The following is a 20947-nucleotide window of genomic DNA, read 5'->3' as shown; positions in this document are numbered from 1 at the left end:
TATGATCATAGTGCTGGCAGGAGTAAAAAAAAAAAAAAAGGCATGAAAGGTGCAGACAGCAGTGCACAGACGCTCAGGCACTTGTTTCCGCAGAAACAACCTGAGCACAACCACATGACTCCATTCCACCAACAGGAAGGTGTGAATAACTCCTCGCGTGCACTCATTCGCCGGCTCAGGCGCAAAGACAAAACAATGTTACTACCTTTTAGTTTTATTCCAGGGGCTTGTCTGCAGCTGCTTGTGCCCATTGGCGGCCAGAATATGAAAATTGATCTTACATGACCTCTGAGATTAACAACACAACTACCTGCACCATGCCAGCATCCTTTTGCTGATGCCTGCCAGAGCCAAAGCTGCCAAAGCTGTTCTGGCACAGTGTGACACAACTTGGGTCATTTTTCCACTTTCAGTGCAATTTGTCGCAGCAATATGCATATAAAAATGGCACAGTTGGCACACAATTTCCACTCCTGAAATGCACGCTGTGAGACGTTGACGAAGTGATGTCCCAAGGAGTAAAGTGATGTTTGATGTTCACCGAGGGAAGAACAGGGAGGAAAGAGTAACACAGAGAGAAGTAAAATGCGAAAGACAGAGGTAAGATTAACTATTATTTGCCCGTCTCATTCCAGTGTTCATGACTAAGTGGGAGCAGGTGCACGTTCATGTGCTTTTGCATGAACATGCTCTCACACGCACGTGCTGTGCGACGTGACATGTGCGGCTATTGTATGGAAGGGCTACTTCGAATTGGCATGAGAAAAGTAGGTGAGCAGTTGTAGCGTAATAGTTAGAGCATTGGGCATGCGACGAGACACATGCAGCTATCGTATGGAAGGGCTACTTCAAATTGTCATGAGAAAAGTGTGTGAGCAGTTGTAGCATAATGGTTAGTCTGGCACTTCTGCAGGAAGACTACGATCAACCCCGTCTCTGAGCAAGTAGTATTTTCTTTTCTTTGTGCGAGCTATTCGGCAAGACAGCAGTAGCAACCAAGGTCAGCCAAGTCCAGGATGGTTCGCTTAGAAAGCTTCACTTTAAAACATGCAATGCAGCAACTTATCGACTTTAAGATCTGGCACCACATGAGGCTTACTGCTTCTGCCACCCTATATGAGAGACCAGTTCAAGCCTATTCATTAATTAGGCCTACACACCAAGAATCAAAATGCCACAACACAGACCTAAAGCATGAATTAGGCCTTAATCAAGCAAACAGCGCAGAACCATGACTTGATAGACCTGAAGCAGACAGTCCTTCCTTCAACAGGCACCTCCATGTTCCCCTATGCATGAAGTACTGTAAACAGCTTATGTGCACAATATCCCAGGTATTACTTACATAGTAAAAGCTCGTTAATTCGAATTCCACAGGGATGCTATGAAAATTCGAATTATACAAAATCTGAACTAATGAAAGTTGGGAGAAAAAATTGCTCAGATAAGGCGCATACATAGCCCGACATAGCATGAGTCCGCACGCACACACACTACATTAAGTTGTCATGAACAACAACGTCTATACTTTGAAGCATTGGCGCAGCCAACGTAACCGGATGCGGCCAAGGCGAACCGACGTGCCCGACGTCAAGATGGCTCTTGCTCCATCTGCACGTTCATCGCACCGACTCGCGTGGAGAAAAAAGAAATGTCGTAGTTTCACCCCAAAAGCGAAGCATCGACTGCGATAGCAAAATAGTAGATAGCTATATGAAGTAACAATAGTAGTTTTATCGATCGTAAAAACTTGCAAACATTCGCTTACTAACTAGATTGACCAATACGGTGTCATGCACACACAGGTAAACATGAACACATCTCGCTCGACGACCGTGGAAACTTGCTGAAAAACGTTGGAGTGAGGAATCGCAGCAGTAGCAGCGAGCGAATTGATTTTCGTACAGCTCTCGCTTCAACACGAACGAAATGCAGAAACCACATTGCATACGAAGCCACCAGCACTACGTGCACTCTGCAAACATCGCAGATCGCTTTGAAGATGAGGCCCACGCGTGCACGCACTTTGGCCACATCGCAGATCCCTTTCAGGATACGGCGCCCGCATGGCCGCACCATAAGCAGCTGCCGCCAGAGAAAAACGTCCCCCCCCTCCTCCTACTTCCTCTTTCCACCTCACCCCTGTGCCCTGCGCACGACAGGAGAGGGCATGCATCCGTCCCGCCTTCCTCGCTCAGGCACACGAGATTGTTCCACGTACACCGGCTTACCCTTGCACGCTTTCGCTTGCGCATACAGCATATGGCGCACAGAGACGATTTTATCGCCCTTGAGCTATGTACGGAACCTTATGGGAGAGAAGCGATATGCAACAGAGGTGTTGGCCATGCCTGGCCAGGTGCAAATGCGTCTCTCTCCAGCCAGGCCTAAACAAAGGGCCGCAGATGGAAAAAGCAAAGCCACGCCCGCGCGGCGACGCCAGCATCGCCAATGTGCTCCCACACACTAGCACTCTCTCCATCCATGATCGCGCGGAGTTAGAATTATCGGTGACGGTGTGGATTTCTGTGTGAAATAGCGGGATGCATAACATATTGCGTTCAATACATTGCTGGACGGACCGCGGCAGCTACTTCGAATTATCCAAAATTTCGAATAAATGAGTTGTGAATTAACGAGCTTTTACTACTGTGAATGCACGGTGTCGGGCACACAATGCTAACACCAATGCTAATTCCTTGCATTTAGTATTAAAACTCTCTAATTCCTACTAGGAACGCTTAAACAGAGCCGCCGTATTTTGTATTAAAGTGACACTAAAGAGAAAAATTATTTTACCAGTGTACGCAAATTACCCTTCCCCAATACCAAAAAGCCCACTTTTACTGCAAGAACATGCTTGGTACGCCAGAAAAGATGCAAGAACAAAGAATGGGTGGCAACACTGCTTTGAAGTTCCCACACCAGCCTGCTGTGACATCATGGATTTTGATGCTGTTTGCTCGGGCCTAATCAAATTTCTTTCAGTAAAGATGGACTACATTGTAGTAAGATCCACATTTGGGCGTGTTGGTACTGGTTGAACATCTTGAAGGAGCGGCGCAAGACGACAAAGACAGAAGGCAGGATTTTGTGTTCTTGCTTGTGTACTGATAATGACGCCATCGATGGGAGAGCACGTGGTTATGGGTTGTAGTACATAAGTTTGTGTATGCCTTCAAATAAAGTTAGCTGCGAGTTCAGCGCTGTCCTGTGTGTTCCTGCCTTTTGTCTTTGTCGTCTTGCCCCACCCCTTCAAGATGTTCAGCTACATAGTATTTTAAGAAGGCCAGAGGTTGAATTTAGGAAGTTTCAAGAACATTTACTTAACTACAACAGCCAAAAGGCAAAAAAAAAAAAAAATTGCCTTGCAATCCGTGACGTCACACTGACATACAGGCCGGTGGGCATCAGTGCGAAATTCAAAAACGAAACTTTGATAGTCATTTTCTCTTCTAATAATCAATGTATTACTGCTAAATCAATGAAAGTTAAATTTTGCAAGAATATTTTATAAATCTGAACTGACTTATTGTTTCTCTTTAATGTCCCTTTAAGCAACAATGGATGGTAATGTAGATGCCAACTTACCATAGTGAACAGGTGCCAACTTTGGGGGTCTGTACACTTTGGGTACTTTATCTCCAGCTCCCTTTTCAACATTATCTGTGGACTCATCACCACTCTGAAAAACAATAAAAATGCAGAAATGATACTACTGAAACACTAATGCAGGGCTACATCGGATGTCATTGCTTGCATATTTATAATATAAAAGAAAAAAATCATGCATCATGAAAAGAGACAACAAAAATACCAAGACATTACCTAAGCACTTTCTTTTTCTTAAATAAAAACAACTTACTTCAGCTTCAAGGGCCGCAGGATTAGCTCTAAACCTCAAAGGGTCATCTGAATCTGAAAAAAAGAATAGATGAAAACTCAGACCCTTACATTTCACTTCATAAAATATATTACATGTATGCATCTTCCTCCATTACAAAACATTTTCAAGCAAATGTACTAGAAAGCTCATGAGGCAAGAACATGGACGGTACAGAGTAAAATGCAGTGAAGAATATTAGGAAAGTCTACAATTGGCGAACATCAAAAGTAAATGCAAGAAGCAAACCACTTACTGGTCACTGGAATTACATATCAGAGCACATCCATCTGCAGACTGCACTGCTTGCTCCCGATGTGTTTATTACACCGCTACAGTCTAACATGCATGTTTTCCATTTTACTGGATCTCAGGGTCCCTGAGTTTTCCAGGTTTTCTCCGAGTGCCTTTGCGAAATTCCCCGAGTGACACAGAATTTTGTTTTATGTCAAGACTAGCTGACACCATGTCGGTCGATTCTGTCACTCTCTAGTAAGCACGTTAAAAAATAATAAAAAAACTTAATCCAGTTTGAATAGTAAGGAGTAGTGTTTATTCAAGATAGAAAACTGAAGGAAGGGGTTAGTAAAATGCACAGCAAATAAAATATCTTCGAAAAAAATGGTAAAGCCCATTCCAAATCGAGTCGAACATTTTAAAATACGAAAAAAATAGATGCATACAAAAGGAAATATTTTCCAAAATGAGCTATTTCTATCAACTGATAGCAAGCTCAGTTGTATGAGGCCCAAACTTTGTCACATGTGAGATCCTCTCTGAGCAGCTGTAAAGTAAACCTCAACTGTCCTGACATACTCTCAGCCCGCGCACAATGCCTCAGTGTTGCGTTTCACTGCTTCAAAGAGTTTATTCTGGTTTGATGAGAGACACCTGCACCTCAGCGTCAGCCAACACTTTGTTTTTTGGGCTCAAGCTCCTTCAAAGAAGCGGCAGCACACTTCTTATTCTATTCATTCCTGAATGGGTCGGTCTTTTGTGTTGTCATCCTCCTTCCACCACGCGTTCGCCCCACGGACCATTTGAAGCATCCTCTTGGTCAGTTGTACAGTCAACATCCGAAAAAATAAATACATTAAGGGCTCAAATCACCACAGGCACGTCCGAAAAAGCTCTGAAGGCCTGCCAGTACACTTATTAGACATATTGGTGCTCGTACTGTGACAGGAGATGGTGTGTGCATGCGTACATAATTAAGGAATACATAGTGTATCCCGTGACTATTGCCTCTTCACCACAATACTTTGCGCATGCTTCACCGCGCAACGTTTCTGTACTGAGGCGAAGTCGACCTCCGGGAACCGACTTTATGCAATGCGCCGTGCTTTCCAAGTTTCGAAGTCAATTGCGAGGATTACAAAGGCAGAGTCAGTGCCATTGCTGACAGCAGCGAATTCTTTCAATGAAAAACACGGCACCGAACGGCAAGAAACTTTATAGTGAACATCAAAGGAGCTCGGCCTAGTGTTGCAGCGGTGGTGGCTACAGCTGCCAGCGAATCTGCGTGCGAGAGCGCCGGTTCGAGGCAGTGAGATAATCAAATAATCAAAATGGGAAACAGTGGTGGCTTTCCTTAACACCATTTTGGACCTGCAGTCACGGCAAAAAGTCTGTAAAATTGGACGGCGAAGGGCTCTTGCGTCCGAAATTTCAGATGTTCTTATACATTGACTCTATGGGGTGCGTGGTGGTGCCGCGAAGCCATCCGAATTATCGGGCATGCCCCAAAAATTTGGCGTCGACTGTATGCCGCAAGCTTCTACAGCCAATGACACGGCGTCAAAGTCGATTCGTTATGATTCCTCTCTGCTACTCAAGCAAGCATTAGCACAACTTTCATTCCCTTTCAATAACTTATAGCTAATTTTTCCTGATAGAAGCAGAAATTCCCAGTTTTTTCGATTGGTAGACACCCTGTGATTAGCAGTCAGATATCTAGAAACAACAAAAGAAATTTGAAAGCGAGGCTTACTAAGAGTTCCGAGAGTCGCTGTTCTGACAACTTTGTCAACCTGGTATTTGAGTTTCTGGTCAATGGGACGAATTCTTTCAAGGACCTGTAATATTTAGAACATATTTATGCAACTAACAGTAGTGTAATACAATATAAAAGAATAGACTGACCTCACAGTTAGTTTCTCTACACCACCACTGCTGCAAAGGGTGCTGATACTGGTAGTCCTTAGTAGATGATACAATGCTTGGAAGTACAGTTTTATTTGCATTCTTGGATGTCTTTATTTAATTATGGGGTTTTACGTGCCAAAACCACTTTCTCATTATGAGGCACGCCGTAGTGGAGGATCCGGAAATTTCGACCACCTGGCGTTCTTTAACGTGCACCTAAATCTAAGTACATGGGTGTTTTCGAATTTTTTTTTTTGATGTTTAGATGTGAAAAAAAAAAAAAACTTTAAAGCTGCCCTAAGTCCTAACTCTTGTGATGGGGCAGGAAGGTGAGGACAAGAATTTTCTGCGGCAAAAGCAGGACCAGACTTACCAGAAAACCTCCTCCACTAAAATAATCAAACGTAAAAATTCACAATGCAGGTGGCTTTAGCACTTTGCTTAAGATTCCCTGAACCCAATTAAAGCAAAAAGGACTACCTACACCGCAGTGCAAGCAGGGCACATGTGCATGCACTCTGAGAGGAGTGAGAGCAGTCTATTCCCTGCAAGTATTCCCTATTGCGTATCAGTGAAAAATTTTTCCCAGAAACATGCTTAAAGGAGTCCTGAACCACCCCTCGGACTTGATGAAAAAACACTGTCTGTGGACAGCACACACTTTTATGCATTTTACAGTCGTGCACGGTGCGTGTAGCTCGCAAGCAAAGTCACCTTTTTCTCAAACACTCTCTGTTGAACAGGTGCATGCTCCTCACTCATTTCTATATGCTTTATTTCCAAATATACCAGATTACCATACACGGCTGCTATTGGTCAATAGGTCACATCAATCAAGAAGGGTGTTTGGGTCAGTGCACTTCTTGTTACTGTTACTGTGCATATTTATTGATACTGCTTAACAGGCTGAAGTAAGCAAAAGTCTGCTTTCAAATTTCAATAATAATTACATACTCCTGAAAGAGCTGACTATCGTATGCTCACGCTTGGCCACGGCCGCCTACGCAGAATAAACTTTGGCTACTTTGCTTATCAGTGTTGTAACCATCAAGTCTCGCTAATTTCGACTAGTTTTGAACACTCAACTAGCCTTGGACGCAAAACTTAAAGTCACACCACACGAATGTTTGCCAACAGGCGCTCACTCCAGGCCGCTCCTGGTAAGGTGCCTTGGCAGACGACTTCATAGTGATCTCTTGATAGAGCTTCAAAATGCACAAGTTGGATGTGGCTACTATACGTCGGTCAAGCTGATGCAGGACAAAGCCAGTCTGCACCACGTAGCACAACCAGACTGGAGCATATGAGTGCGAGCAAGCACTCAAGGCCTATCATGCACAAAGCAAACCTTGTGCATATGCTCTAGAGTTGCTTATAGTTGCCGTCTGCTACATAGCATAGATACTGCAGCCGCCGCGATGAGTCCAATGCTTGTAGATGACTGTAGCTCACTGAGTGCATTGTGGCTTGCTGACGACAACTGCGTGTGGCACGTCATAAGCACCAAAATCGGAAGTAGTGGCATCTATGTTAACATCCAAAATCAAATTTTAACTGCACTACGGTGACGTACAGTAGTCTGAGCATTCTGTAGTCTGACTGCTCTGCCATTACCTTCGCAGAGCAAGTTGTTGAAGAAGGAGTGGAAGCACTGCGTAGGAGACTTTTGATTACCAATAACTTCGCCTATGCTGAATACATTGAAGTACTTTTTGTGGCAAAATATTTCTGAAATACTTAGTCTATTTTAATTTCAAGTGCATTTCTTGACTTAGATAAAAAGTGGTTTAGGGCCCTTTTAAATAAAATCACTTTTTGTAACAAGGACATGACAACCAAAAAAATATGCTGCAAAAGTTTTCAGAGCAGATAAATTTAAACTTTTAGAACTCCTTGGGATTGAACTAATGTTCTGCTTAAAGTTAAATGAACAGAAGAAATATTGAGACACACTCACACATTAAAAACACATTAACCACCTCTTAAGCAGAAACATTTCGAAGCATTTTAGAAGCACTTTCCACACTATTATTCTGTAGCTAATCTTGGCTAAATGAGCAAAGTGCTAGAAAATGTACTAGAGAATTTTCGCAGCACTAGCATGTACTCTGTAGAGTCAAGGATAAAAGATCATGGGCAACAGATCCCACAAAAAAAATGCTTAAACGCACACAGTTTAGCCTCTACTTCTAAATTTATGTTTGCGTACTAACACCATCGGAAGGTTCAGCTTTGTCTTCATGAATGTGGACGCAACATCTAGCCATATGGATTGCAGCCTTAAATGTGTTTCTATGGGCCATTACCAACTCTCCTCCACCGCTGAAACTTCCACAAATAGGCCTTCCATTTTTTTTTCTAAATACCACAACAACTTCTTTCTGTGAAGCTTACTGTCACTGTAACCTACAACTGTTTTCGAGGCCATTTTAGAACAGCTTGATAATAATCTAAAAAAATTGGCTACCATTACAATAAACCAGCGCAGAAATTTAGATTGAACACAAGTGGCTGCCCCCGGCAAAAAGAAAAAAGAAAGTAAAAGAAAGAAGAAATAGAAAAACAAAAGCTGTGGCTAAGATGGGTACTTATTACGCGCTTGTGTTGAGTGAGCGCCATGCACGTCTTTACCAGAAATTGCACCCAAGATGTTGCAAAGAAAAGAAATTCAACAGAAAATATGCTTAAAGAGCAGCATCGGCATGCTTTTCACGTCGTTTGGTAGAAATCCACGTGCGCGTTCTGCCAAAAGCACCATTTGCATGCATATCGTGTGGTTTAAGGCCATGATGCGTGGCTGACATAACTTTTGGGCGAAGCCTGATGGCTTTTGTCACAAGGCCTCACCCCCCAAAGAAGAGTGAGGCCATTCTATTATTATTTAGAAAAATGTTTCAGGGCCCCTTTAAAGGGCCTCTCACCAGGTTTGGCCATTGTGAGCTGACAAGTGCAGTGCATACAATGCGCACTAAGTGGTACCGTAAAAACCTGCGTATAATACAAACCCACATATAGTATGAGGTGAAATATTTGGGACGCAATATGAAAAAAAAAAAAGTTTTATCCGCGTATAATATGAGTTAGGAAAACTCGAGGAAAACGTTTATTTAAATTGCACGCCACACTTCAATCGCTGTCTTCCTCAGCTGCACTCTCTTCGGATAGTTCCTTGTCAGATATATCTTCCCAGAAGTACTCATCCTCTGTGCCATCGAGCGCGTTCGAGATGCCGCACTTCTTGAATGCACGACGCACAAGGTCCTCTGGTATGCTGGCCCATGCGTCCACAATCTACTTGCATAGCATGGCTGGCGAAGCCTACTTCAGCCACCCAGTCGGCGTCACTGCACGCTCACCTGAGCGTATCCAATCTGCGTAACCCCGCTTGACCGCGTGCTTGAACAATTTGTTCACGTAAACATCTAAAGGCTGCAGCTCAGACATCATCCCACCCGGAATAATGATGAGTTCAGTGCCGGATTCGCGCAACAGCCTTTTCATTGAGTCCGCCAAATGGAAACAAAATGCGTCCAGCACAAGGATGGACGGGAACAACAACAGTGCGCTTGGCCACCCACACCAGACAGACTTTATCCAGTCGAGCACAAGATTCTGATTCATCCAGCCTAACTCATGGCATCTCACGACCACATTTTTTGGCAGCTCCTCACCTTTAGGCACTGTCTTGCACTTGAAGATGACATAGGGTGGGAGCTTGCATTCGTCTGCCGTGCACAACAACATGACGGTAACTCGCATTTTCTCGTTGCCAGTGGACCGGACATAAACTTGTTTAGAGTCCTTTTTGTGCATGGTGAGGGGCGATGGCATGTCCAGATAAACCAGCGTTTGGTCAACATTGCCGATTTGCCCTAGCTGGAAGTTCTTGGACTTGCGCAGCGAAATAATGTGGCGCTGGAAAGCCACAAGCAGCTCTTCTAACGATCTAGGCAGCTTTTGTGAAATCGAAGTTCAGCGGTGTAAGGTAAATCCAGCGCGGCACATGTAGTGATAAATACAGTGCTTGCTCGCTTTGAAGGCAGAGCTCGGTAGCCTTTTTTCTCTTGCAAGCTCCTTAGCTTTTGCCTGCATAAGCTCCACGCCCACAGCTAGATGCGCAGCTCTCTGTTGGCGTACTAACTCTATCAGGGTGAGTTCGATTTCCGAGAATGTCCCACTCTTCGGGCTTCCTTCTGTTGACACCACCTGCGAATGCTTCCCTCGTTGACACCAAACTGCCTCCCGGCCGCACTGCTGCCGATGGCCTGTGCGGCTAAAATAACCTTTCTCTTGAAAGCAGCCGAGTACTGTTTTCGTGGTCACGACATCTTGGTCCTTCAATGCGGAATAAGAAAGATGCACTTCGCGAAGCGTGGTTTGCACATGTGCTGCCAAGGTGCGCACTCAACAATAAAGAAATAATGCTGTAGTCACGCCGAAGTAACGAAACCAAGCCGTAGCCACGCAGCAATAATGAAACCAAAACTTCTAGCTTAAATTTCTGACTGAAATTTTTGTTAGGATCTGCATGTAGTAAGAGACGAAAATTTGGGATGCTAATAATAGGAAAAAAACCTCGTATTATATGCGGGTTTTTATGGTACAGTAAAAGCTCGTTAATTCGAACCGCAAGGGGAAGCCGCTTCAGTTCGAATTAACGAAAGTTCGAACTAACGAAAGTGATGGAGGGCAACAGTACACTGCGATTTGGAAGCAGTAGGGCATGTCAGAAATTTGGCATGTCAGAAAGTGATGGCGTGTGCCCGCGGCACACGCCATCTTCAAGTCGAAGCTCTGGGTCCGACTGTGCCACACCACCGATGTCCACCGAAACGAACGTTAGCCGAGGCTTAACACCATCACAATGAATCGCGACGGCCGATACCTCCTACGCTGAAAACAGAGGTGCACAACCAATGAAGACTGCCGAGACAAAGACGCTGAACATGTGAAGGTGGTGAAAGCCCTGATTCGTTGGTTCTTGATTGCAAGCGCAGCTGCGACGTACTTGATTCGCTGTGTTTTGGAGCTTGCAGTGCCATCTCCGCACAACATTAGCAGCTGTACAAGATTTGCAAAGCCTCCGAGATTCGTAACGGCCAAGAAGTCTCGGAGGTTACGTAGAACGGGGAGGCGGCAGCCGCCGCTGCCTTCTGGCTGACCCCGCGTCGGTTAGATTTTTTTCCGATTTTGCCTTCTCTCGCCGTTCTCTCCGTTTCGGAGGCAATACAGCCTTGTGTGTAGGCAGTAGGCGCGTTTCTCTGGCCGTGTGCCAGGCGAGCGTAGTTCGAATTATCCGTGAGGGAACCTTCTGGCATTCGAATTAACGGACTTTTTTATACATAGACTTCTGTGGAGCTTGGCCGGACCAAATCGTACAGTTTGAATTATCCATAAATTCGAATTATTGAAGTTCGAATTAACGAGCTTTCACTGTATCATGTCTGCTAAGTATATTATCCCTACATGCCGCAGAAAGAGCTGAAATTTCAACCAAATGTGTTTGCTCTTTTCCTCGCAGGCACCATGCTCCCAGCCGGAGAGTTGACATATATCACGCAAATGCACCTATGTAAATGGCAGTGCTGTGACATCCTTCATAGTGACAAAATATTTCGAGAATTATTCAAGGCAAAATCAGCTATTAGTTTAATCTGTAGCTTCAATTGACAAACTAAATAAAACATACAAACCAAATGTCTGGATGTTTTTGTTTTGCTTTGTACTGTAGGAATAGAGATGCACTTTCATTTCGTCTGCTCATTCCCATGTCATGCAGTCGCACTCTGTGATTATGCTCTTTCATTCTCTCATGCCTGCCTCATTGCTCATGATTGTAGTGTTCTCATGCAGAGTGCGCAAAATCGTCCGCTGTGCAAAACAAGACAAATGCAATAGCTTGCGTGTGAGACCGTCACCGGATGTGAATTACTCAGCAAAAACAAGAGAGAAAAAGAAAAAGAAGGTGGGGCCCGTGACGTATTTGTCATGCGATCCTCTGGCTCAGCTATGGAAGAATGCATGGAAGGAATTTCTCTTGCGGAGGATAGATGCGTCAAGTGGAGAGAGTGTCTATGTTGGCGGTGATATTCATCTCCTGAAATAATGGGTTTGTGCTGCCTTAAGCATTTATGTACATCTCTGCTATTAATGAACTAATTTGAAAAATTGTTAAGGTAGAACACTCCTTAGAGGGCACGTGACTTCCAGCATATAAACAAAATTTGCTATGTGGCCTGCTGAGGGGCCCTTTAAAATCAAATCACATGGCTATGAAACAGCTAAAAAGAACAAAATAATGGAAGCAGTGACACATACAGTTCGAGCTTGCACGAGCCGACGAATAGAAGGGTCACCACTGATCCTCTTGCCAGAAACCTTGCACCAAACAACGTGTGTCAGGTCAAGCAGGTAGCCAAGCATGACATGGTTCTTCATCTCAAGGAAGCTCAGGCCCTGGATACAACAAGGTAGAACTCAGGTCAACAAAACTATACGCAAACTAGCTGCTCATCAAACTTCTTGGTGGATAAAATACTTTGCAGCAATGTCCACAAATTTTTTTTCTTCTTTTGAAAAAGAGCTTACCAATGCAATACTGAGACACCGTGATTGTTTTATGCGAATGTCTCACTAAGGCCCATCTGTCATACCGGCGATATAAAAACAAACAAAACAAAACCACATAAGCTTCCAATGATTTCAGTAGTCTTGCAACAGTTAAATATGGATGAATAGGTAACTTCAACAATGTGCTACATGAGCCTGTCTGTGCAGTGTCACAAGAATGAATACAAGCCATGAGGACATAATGATTGACATCTTGTTCACTTGTTCATGCCTAGAAATCAAGCCCCCCAAAAATTCTGGAAACATTCACTATAAAGTGGTAATTCAATATACCAAATGTTGAATTAACAATATTAGCAACTTAATTATTTTCCCTTCTAAATTTTGCGTTTTTTTCCCACAATGAAGCAAAGTAATCTTGCATTCCAGTTTGAGTTTAACAAAGAACACGCGTACTGCATGCACAAACCTAGGGCCTCCATAACAAGAAAAATACAAAATCCACTGAGACAGACTTCACTTGCACATATCTTTCTATGTACACGTTAGCAAGCATGGAGAGCAATTGTGAAGAAAAACACACCACTGTGCTATCTGTTAACCCAGCATGAACCTTGCGTAGGGCATGATCTTTTTGTGCCACATGTACAAGCACGTCAGCATCATAAAGAATGAAAAGGCTAAGAGGTAATGTCATGCTACAACCTCAAAGCCTAATAATAAAATTAAAATAAGCTCAAGAAATAAAATCTTCAGTACACAATGTGTGGTGAAAAAGCCTTTTACATTTATAGTAGGCACTGAATGAAATAAGCGATGTCTTTTTTTCCTTTAGCACCCCTGGCACCAAGAATGGTTTTTCTTCCTTCCATTACTGCCAGTAGCTTAGAGACGGGGGTCTTTGCTTTTTTTTCCACTAGAGGCCACTGTCACTACTAGAATATTGCCCTCCAACGCAGGCAGCTCTCACCATCCCCACAAGAGGACACCAGCATACAGCAGGCTATGGATTTGCCATGGACAGCGGACACTGCACAACTGCCACGCCCATCGCATAGGGTAGACCACAACAATGGTGATCCAAATCTGGACAGTAAACCAGTGAAGTGCTGTGTGTGGTCTGTCCGTGCTTTTTTCTCTCCCCAGCTAGGATGTACATGTTGTGTCGCCCCCGATAAAAAGAGTGTACCCACAGATCATCATCATGCACTGAAGTATTAACAGGTTTCCAATAGCATTGAATAAAAATGAAAGATGTTGGCTGATAGTGATCACACAAGTGGTGCCACCAACAAATGGCAAGTTTGAGGACTAGCTGCAGTCGGCACGGCAGCTTTGTTCCCTCCTGCATGCACCTGTCCTATCGCATGTTACAATGATGTGCCAAATGATGACCAGGGAGCTTGATCATTGAAATTGTTGTGCAGTTGTCTAACAGGTTTTTTTATTCATAAAAGCTGACAGGCCAAGCTTTTCACTGGACTGCTGAAATGCAGAACCTTGGTATGTTCCGTTGTTGAGCAAAAAAAAAAAAAAAGTGCAAGAAATGAAGTGCGCAGGAGTGTCTGTACTGTCCACTATGTTTCTTCCCGCCCTTTTTTCTACTCAACAATACATGCCACACCAACTTCGATCATGTGGAACCTTGGTTTGATCAAAGTCTATTCAACTAAGTTTTTGACAGGAAGCTTTGTTATGCTTTGGTTCAGCTATACTACAACATGGGGCACTATACTATAACTGTGGGCACTACAGTCAAGCACTTCAATGCATTCAGCAGAATGAGAGTTATTGGCAATGAAACATGGCCTTTGCGGTGCTCCCGCTCCTTCTTCGATGCCTTGCGCTGCAAAGGCTACAGCAGAGCAGGGCATGCGCACAATGCTCCGCTTTCCAAATGTCACTGTGGCGCACAGTTCAAATTTTATTTGCAATGGTAATGTAGACACCACTACTTCTGATTTTGGTGCCTACAAGATAAGCCAAACATGGTTGTCCTCAGCAAGCAGCAGTACGCTCAGCCAGTGGACTTGTCACAGCACTCTGCAGCGGTCGCAGTATCTACACTGCATAGGAAACTGCAGCTACCAATAGCAGCCGCATATAGCAATACGCTTTATTATGAAATAAAGTGGCCAGAAAAGACCAAGGAGCAGACTTCTGTTAAAAAGAGCGTTTGAGAGAAAGGCGACATTGTGCCATGCTTGCGAGCTCCACACACCGCATACGACAGGAAAAGTTGGCTGAGATGTTCACAGCAGCATATGCTATCTGTGGACCAAGCCCAAGGGGTGGTCCAGGAGCCCTTTAAGATCCGCCAACATTAAATAACTCTTTCAGGGATATGACCAGTTTGTCAGTGTTTAAACCCTGCACAAAAGTCACATTTCATCATCTAGATTGTATAATAGCACTTTTGCAACTGGAACTTGCTTGATTTATTAGCTCCAAATTAAGAACTGCCATCACTACATCCTCACCACTCAAGAAAGAGAGTTCATACTGCCAAGTTGACTGGCATTGTTACCACCCTGTGGAGCCCTCTGCTTTCATCTAAACTTGTTTCAATCTTAGTCTTTTTTACTGTGAACAGTTGTCATGAGTTAGAAAACAGGCAGATCCTGTCCGCTCATTTGTCATGACTAAGTTTAGGCACGACACAATGTAAAGAAGAAAAAATAGAAATATCTCAGCACACGTGGGATAAAGCTAATGATGATGTAATAATGATTATGTAATATCACACAACGGGTCTTTAAGGTAATAAAATGAAATGATGTGTTTTCAAGCTGAGCTTTCAAACCAATACACAACAGCAGCTCTGCACAGGCGAATAGATGCCACTTGCATTGGGCAAGAACAAATATCAATGCCTTTTTGTCGAGCTTATCTCCTGTACCATGCAACAGCATTTGTTTATCGTGACACACTTTTCGCAAAATTGGCACATGTCCACTGCAGTGTGCTCTTCCTTCACTTCATCCACAATTATCTGATGCTGTCGAGATTTGCTGATTCATCAAGGAAATGAACACGTGCACACACACACACGCACGTGCACACACACACACAAACGAAGTAGCGTAAGCGCACATCTACTGCTACATGCTTCCAATTGCAGGGGAGCCTCATAGCGTCGTCCAAGAGTTCAGGTGGCACTGCAGTTCTCTTAAAGTTTACTAGAAACTACAAGTGCTCTATAAATCACTTTTAAATAAGTGCTTATACTGCTGCTTGAAGTCATTGAGTTTATGAGTTTAGAGAGCCAGCAAGCACTAGAGAACTTTTTTTCTGTGCTACACGTGTAATGCCAAAATGGAGTGGCAGAACAGCTACACCGGCAGCTGTTGAGGCCACTTCACTTGGCAGGCTAAATTTGCCTTTTTGTGAGCCAGGACCATAGTTGACAGAGCTTTTCTTTAATTTATACCAGCTGAATCAGTGAAATCTAAATACCAAATTTGCAATTATATAAACTAGAGCATGAAATGCAATATTTATGTAAGTAATGAATGCGAATTAGTGAGCCAAGTGGTATTCTGAAAAAGCTTGTTTTTACAGCAGCATCAGATAATGCTGATTTGAGATAATGATGATGGGCATCAGATCACAAACACTTCGCAACAAATTGTGGGGCTGCAAAAATTGGTCACTGTTGCAGCTACTTTACTAAAGGCCAACTGTAACGAGATTTAGGACCATGTTTACAGCAGCCACCGGGCAGAATATTAAGTTGGAAATACAAGCGCATTGCATCAGGAAAGCCTCAAAAAAAAGATTTTTGATGCTGAAACTGGTAATACACTGCTGTTACCCTTTAGAGGAAGTGACACATGAGCCAGAATGTTGAAAAATAGTGTGGTTCCTTGGCATGACTTCTGAAATTAGGCTGCGCCCACCAGCTTCCTGCAGCACGCTGAAGACTCTTGAAGGCGACATTCTGGGATTTATACATCATACCTACTAACCATAAGGTGCATGCATCATCAGCTTATGTGCTATTCAAAGACTGCTAATGAGAAAATTAAACAATTACCAGCCCTGCAGCTTTGACAAGATTGCTTAAATGGCAAATACTACTCATTTATAACCAAAAGGGCATATTTCTTTATCAGTTCTTCGGTAAAGCATAGGCTACCGAAATAATCATTGTATTTTTCTCCACTTAATATTACTTAACAGCGACTGTGTACCTATTTAAAGCTGTCTTTCCGCAATCAAAGGTGTCTTAAACAATATGCTATTTTAAAATCTATACATTAAAGGGCCACAATGAAAGTCGATACCATGAGATATTTTGATCAAAAGTGAAAAAGGACACTGTTTCTCATTAACATTATAGCTTACAAATTAAATCTGATAGCCATTAGCAATTTCATCACCACAATTACCTTCTCTTTTAGACTTGCCATTTTGCTATTCATACCTCTTCTCATTCATTCTGTAGCTTTGTCGGTAACATAGATCTGGAGCAGGGTCCTCATAAACCCGAGCGGCTGGGGTACAGCAGTTTTCACAGAAGCGCTTTAAAATCTGCTCATTTAGTCATAACGCTAAGTATTATACCTATGCCTCAAAATCATAGTTCAATCAAAGCTGACGGCAGTCAAGAATATGATTACCTTGTCCACAGCACACTCAGCTTAAATATGAGTAACACTGATTTCACGTAACCGGAACAATTTATAAAGATATGTGAATAGAACCAATATTGATTTTTTTTTTATCATTGCTCTCGCGCGCAACAATACAACAGTAATGTCGCGATCGACAGCACAAACCGCTTGGTTTATAACTGGGTAAAAGCTGGTTGTAATAACAACCCGTTTATAACTGTTAGTGGACGGACGCTGCGCGGCGGGCTTCCGTTCATCGTTGGCAAGAACCCTACGGGTCAAGATCGCCCGTCGCGATTAGTATGCTTCACAGAAATGCACAATATTAACGTCAAGACACCTTCCTCTGCACCCTCTTAGAAACAGGTCGCATCAGGTACCCTATAGTTACCTACCGCAGCAGTATTCAACTCCTTTTTGTTCTTGACACGAGATAGAAGACTTTCCACTGCCGCAGAAACACCAGACGCCTTATCTTTCACCTCTTTGAGGGACGTAAGGAACTCCGGTACCTCCTTTTCATGCCTCCGGTCAGAAATCGTAACCTGAAAATACATTCACAAGGTCCAATGAAACGTTTGCTTGGCGAACGAGAGACAGTATCTTCCGATCGCGATCCAAGTGTCCCATGTGACCGGGATTACTCAGCTTTGCGTAAAGTAACGCATATTTTTCTGCTCTCCGAATCCAGCGGCTTCAACTTGCCAGCAGTAATTTTGATATAACGAAGGCGAAAAATCGTACCTGCGACATATCCACACGACTGCTGACAGACCCTTGTACTGCTTGTACTGCTTGCATGTCACAGCTGTCACAGAGACGACACACACGTGGTTTTCGGCAGGCGTTTAAGAAGCTTTCGCAAACGCATGGCAAACTGATGATGATAGTGGTCTAAACAAGGGAAAGATGCTTGACAATAACGGGCTAAAAGCCATCATAAAGGAAGGGAAAAACATTTTTTTTCTACCCTCCATGTTTGACATTTATGCAAAAAAGTAGCCAAACACAAAAAAAATTGTCGTGAAGTAAATATGTAAAAAAGAAACAACTTTTGCGCTACCTTTATTTTGCGTTCGTAACAGGAACCTGGGTGCGCGATCAGCAAAAACCGAAACTGTACACCGCTTTCCTGCACATCTGACTAAGCTGCTCCACTCTAACCCTGTGTCGACGCGTCTATCATGCGTCTATGTAGCGTTGCTTGAGGACCACGTCGTATTCTACGCCGAACTGTCCTTGTTGTGCTTGTTGTCGATAGCAGATTAAATCAGTCTTCATTTCTTGTCTCAATCAAGTGTGCTACTTTTCTTCTAATGATAAACGCAGCAACCATACGATCAACTGAACAATGTGCGGAACACATGATAAATATTACGCATTATTTGTCCTCTATTAAGAAATAGACTAAATAAGTTAATAAAAAAAATGCCGTATAAACCTTAATATAAAGTAAATAATTTTGTCAAAAGATGGCGCAACAATATATATTATTGCTCGTGTTTAGCACCGGTTTTCGCATGCACTGAGATTACTATGTCTTGTCCAGTGGAGGCGGTTTAGTTTGACTCTTGCGTGCGTTCGTGTTCGGGGAGTTTTGCTATTGTTGGCAGTTTCTCGCAATTATGGCTCAGGAAGACCCGGTTAAGGACCTGAAAGACACTTTGCAAGAAATATGTTGCCAATTACAAGGTTGGTATGAAACGAGCATCGCCAATATTGCGATCGATTGTTGAATGCTGTTCATTGCATGGTACTAGCGTTCGCTGTAGTTTTCTTTGCATTTCCGTGTAAGTTAGAATACATGTAAATCTGATTTTATTTTTCTTCAATAAACATACAACAGAGGATCAGGTGCCGCACGAAGTTGTCGAAGGCTTCATCCTGGAAGAGTTCCTGCCGAGACTTGGTACGTGTGATGCTTCAGTACAGCGGCGTTTTTTCATCGTTGTTAAAAGCGCTCTTAATCATTTATATAACGTACTTTATGTGTTGCAAATAGTCGAAAACTTGTAATGACACCTTTTGAATTTCGTAGTGTGAAAATCTACTTCGCTCCTCAGCGCCGATTAACTACATTGCATTGATTGACAGATCACCACATGTAGGACGCCGCTTGCGTCCTACATTGCATTGATTGACAGATCGCCACATGTAGGACGCCGCTTGCGTCCTGCATAAGCCGATCTGTCTAACGGCACCACTTCATGTTCTACAAGCACCGCTCGTGTACTTGCCGCGGGCATTTGCATTGTGTTACGTCGAAACAGTTTTGTAACAATCTCGGTGAATTATCTCAGGTGCGTTGTACAACAGAAAGTGCGCGAACACATAGACAACGTGAACGATCTCCGATGCCTTTCCGTGTGGCATCAGAGCGTCTATTTTGTTTTTTGCGAGAACTGCGCCGTAATCCTGGCCACATTATGTTAGATGCTAGCGAACCAACTGGGCTGCGATTTTGTAGCGATGTCTTTTCCCTGTGCCAACGCCTTTCGGTGCTTTTCGCGTTCGTGAGTGGCCGCATTCGACGCTCCGGGGAGGCGTCCCTTGACCACTCAGGAGCGCGAAAGGCAATAGCATCGGGAAAAGGCATCGCTACAAAATCGCAGCCTTGGTCCATCAAGTCGAACATGTTAGTCAGCTAAGTGCGACAAATATCCTGCTGTCCAAACAATATTTGGGCAAATGCCTCGTTGGCGTCGCATAATTCTCGCACGGGTGCGATAGCGCTGCGTCACAAGTTGGTGTCTGGGCGTGATTATTTCTTTAATAGTTACTTGTTGTAACGTGTCAATATTTCATGTTATAGGACACCAACACGGCAACGGGAACACCAATGCTAGAACCCGGGCTGGTCTTTGGGCCGGGGCTCGCCGACATCGGAGCATGCCAGGGGGATATAAAATCGGCTGTCTGCGACAGTGGACAGCTAATTTTGCATGCGAACAAACACTCCCCGCACGCTCTGGCTTCAGCGGCCCTAACCCACGGACCACCCTGCTTCCAGCTTTGATATTCCCACCTTCCTGGGTGCCCTGGAAATCCTGCGCCCCCTGCTTTATTATAACCTCAGGTATTCTCTAGAGGCCTCCGTTTGCCCGTTACATGTGCCCTCCTGGAGCAGTACTTGTAAAAAAATGCAATCTATCATCGTGACGAGAACAGCACCTCGCAAGGGATAAGGCGCCCCGTGACTTCTGCAGCGTCATCATGCCCATGCGCATAGAATTGTGCAATGCCAATGAGGAATCTGCCAATAGTTGTACCATACATAAATGGTCATCATGTCAGATGTGATATCCAAGTCTAGCTGAGTGTCCATATGACAGTTAACTTAACATTTGCAAAAATATAACCGCTTATGTTCCATGCCTGGCTGAAATAGAGCGTGTTGAAAGTGCTGTCTTGCATTAGAAAACAAACATCTGGCTGAGGTTGCCCTCATACGTGCATGTAGTGATAATTTGTCATTGTAGTAGTGTCGATTAGCTGCCAACCCTAAGATTTATTAATATAATTAAAAGTTAATGCAATTTAGTTTATTTTGCACATAACTCTGTAAATTGCTCCTTGGCTAGAGGTGGCCAATCTAGTGACAATTAGCAGTGCATGCCTGCTGCCAAAATCTTGCTGCACTGCAGAAGGGATGCACAATGCAATAATAGTGCAGATTTAGCGTGCCGCCAGCATAGGACATTGTGCTGTTGCTGAAGAAAAGATAACGAAGGCA

The 20947-nt window shown here is 43.6% G+C and overlaps 3 protein-coding genes across 12 annotated transcripts in view; 2 read left to right on the top strand and 1 right to left on the bottom strand.

Annotated features, from left to right (window-relative positions):
• LOC139050864 (uncharacterized) overlaps positions 1 to 11707 on the top strand; it is a 189825-nt gene extending 178118 nt beyond the window's left edge. For all 8 annotated transcript variants that reach the window (XR_011509103.1, XR_011509101.1, XR_011509105.1 and 5 more), the window contains one exon: positions 11550 to 11707. Coding sequence is in view for 1 of the 8 variants with exons in the window: in XM_070527663.1 (XP_070383764.1) it covers positions 11550 to 11604 (55 nt within the window). In the remaining 7 variants the exon portion in view is untranslated. The remainder of the gene's footprint in view (positions 1 to 11549) is intronic.
• LOC139050848 (neuroguidin) overlaps positions 1 to 18115 on the bottom strand; it is a 60327-nt gene extending 42212 nt beyond the window's left edge. Inside the window, exons 1-6 of the mRNA XM_070527644.1 lie at positions 17959 to 18115; positions 17610 to 17759; positions 12347 to 12484; positions 5874 to 5958; positions 3866 to 3918; positions 3592 to 3685 (exon numbers count right to left, since the gene is read on the bottom strand). Coding sequence (XP_070383745.1) covers positions 3592 to 3685; positions 3866 to 3918; positions 5874 to 5958; positions 12347 to 12484; positions 17610 to 17759; positions 17959 to 18015 — 577 coding nt within the window. The 5' untranslated portion in view covers positions 18016 to 18115. The remainder of the gene's footprint in view (positions 1 to 3591; positions 3686 to 3865; positions 3919 to 5873; positions 5959 to 12346; positions 12485 to 17609; positions 17760 to 17958) is intronic.
• A 629-nt stretch (positions 18116 to 18744) lies between these two features.
• Positions 18745 to 20947, top strand: part of LOC139050837 (cyclin-D1-binding protein 1 homolog) — an 84450-nt gene continuing 82247 nt past the window's right edge. Inside the window, exons 1-2 of one of the 3 annotated variants that reach the window (XM_070527631.1) lie at positions 18745 to 18906; positions 19061 to 19123. In XM_070527631.1, coding sequence (XP_070383732.1) covers positions 18840 to 18906; positions 19061 to 19123 — 130 coding nt within the window. In that variant the 5' untranslated portion in view covers positions 18745 to 18839. The remainder of the gene's footprint in view (positions 18907 to 19060; positions 19124 to 20947) is intronic. The other 2 variants (XM_070527635.1, XM_070527628.1) reach the window with 2 other exon arrangements.

The sequence above is a fragment of the Dermacentor albipictus genome, chromosome 1 (genome assembly GCF_038994185.2).
Source record: "Dermacentor albipictus isolate Rhodes 1998 colony chromosome 1, USDA_Dalb.pri_finalv2, whole genome shotgun sequence".
Taxonomy (NCBI): Eukaryota; Metazoa; Arthropoda; class Arachnida; order Ixodida; family Ixodidae; genus Dermacentor; species Dermacentor albipictus.
Note: the sequence above shows the minus strand (reverse complement) of the source record. Positions and strands in the feature narration are given on the sequence as shown.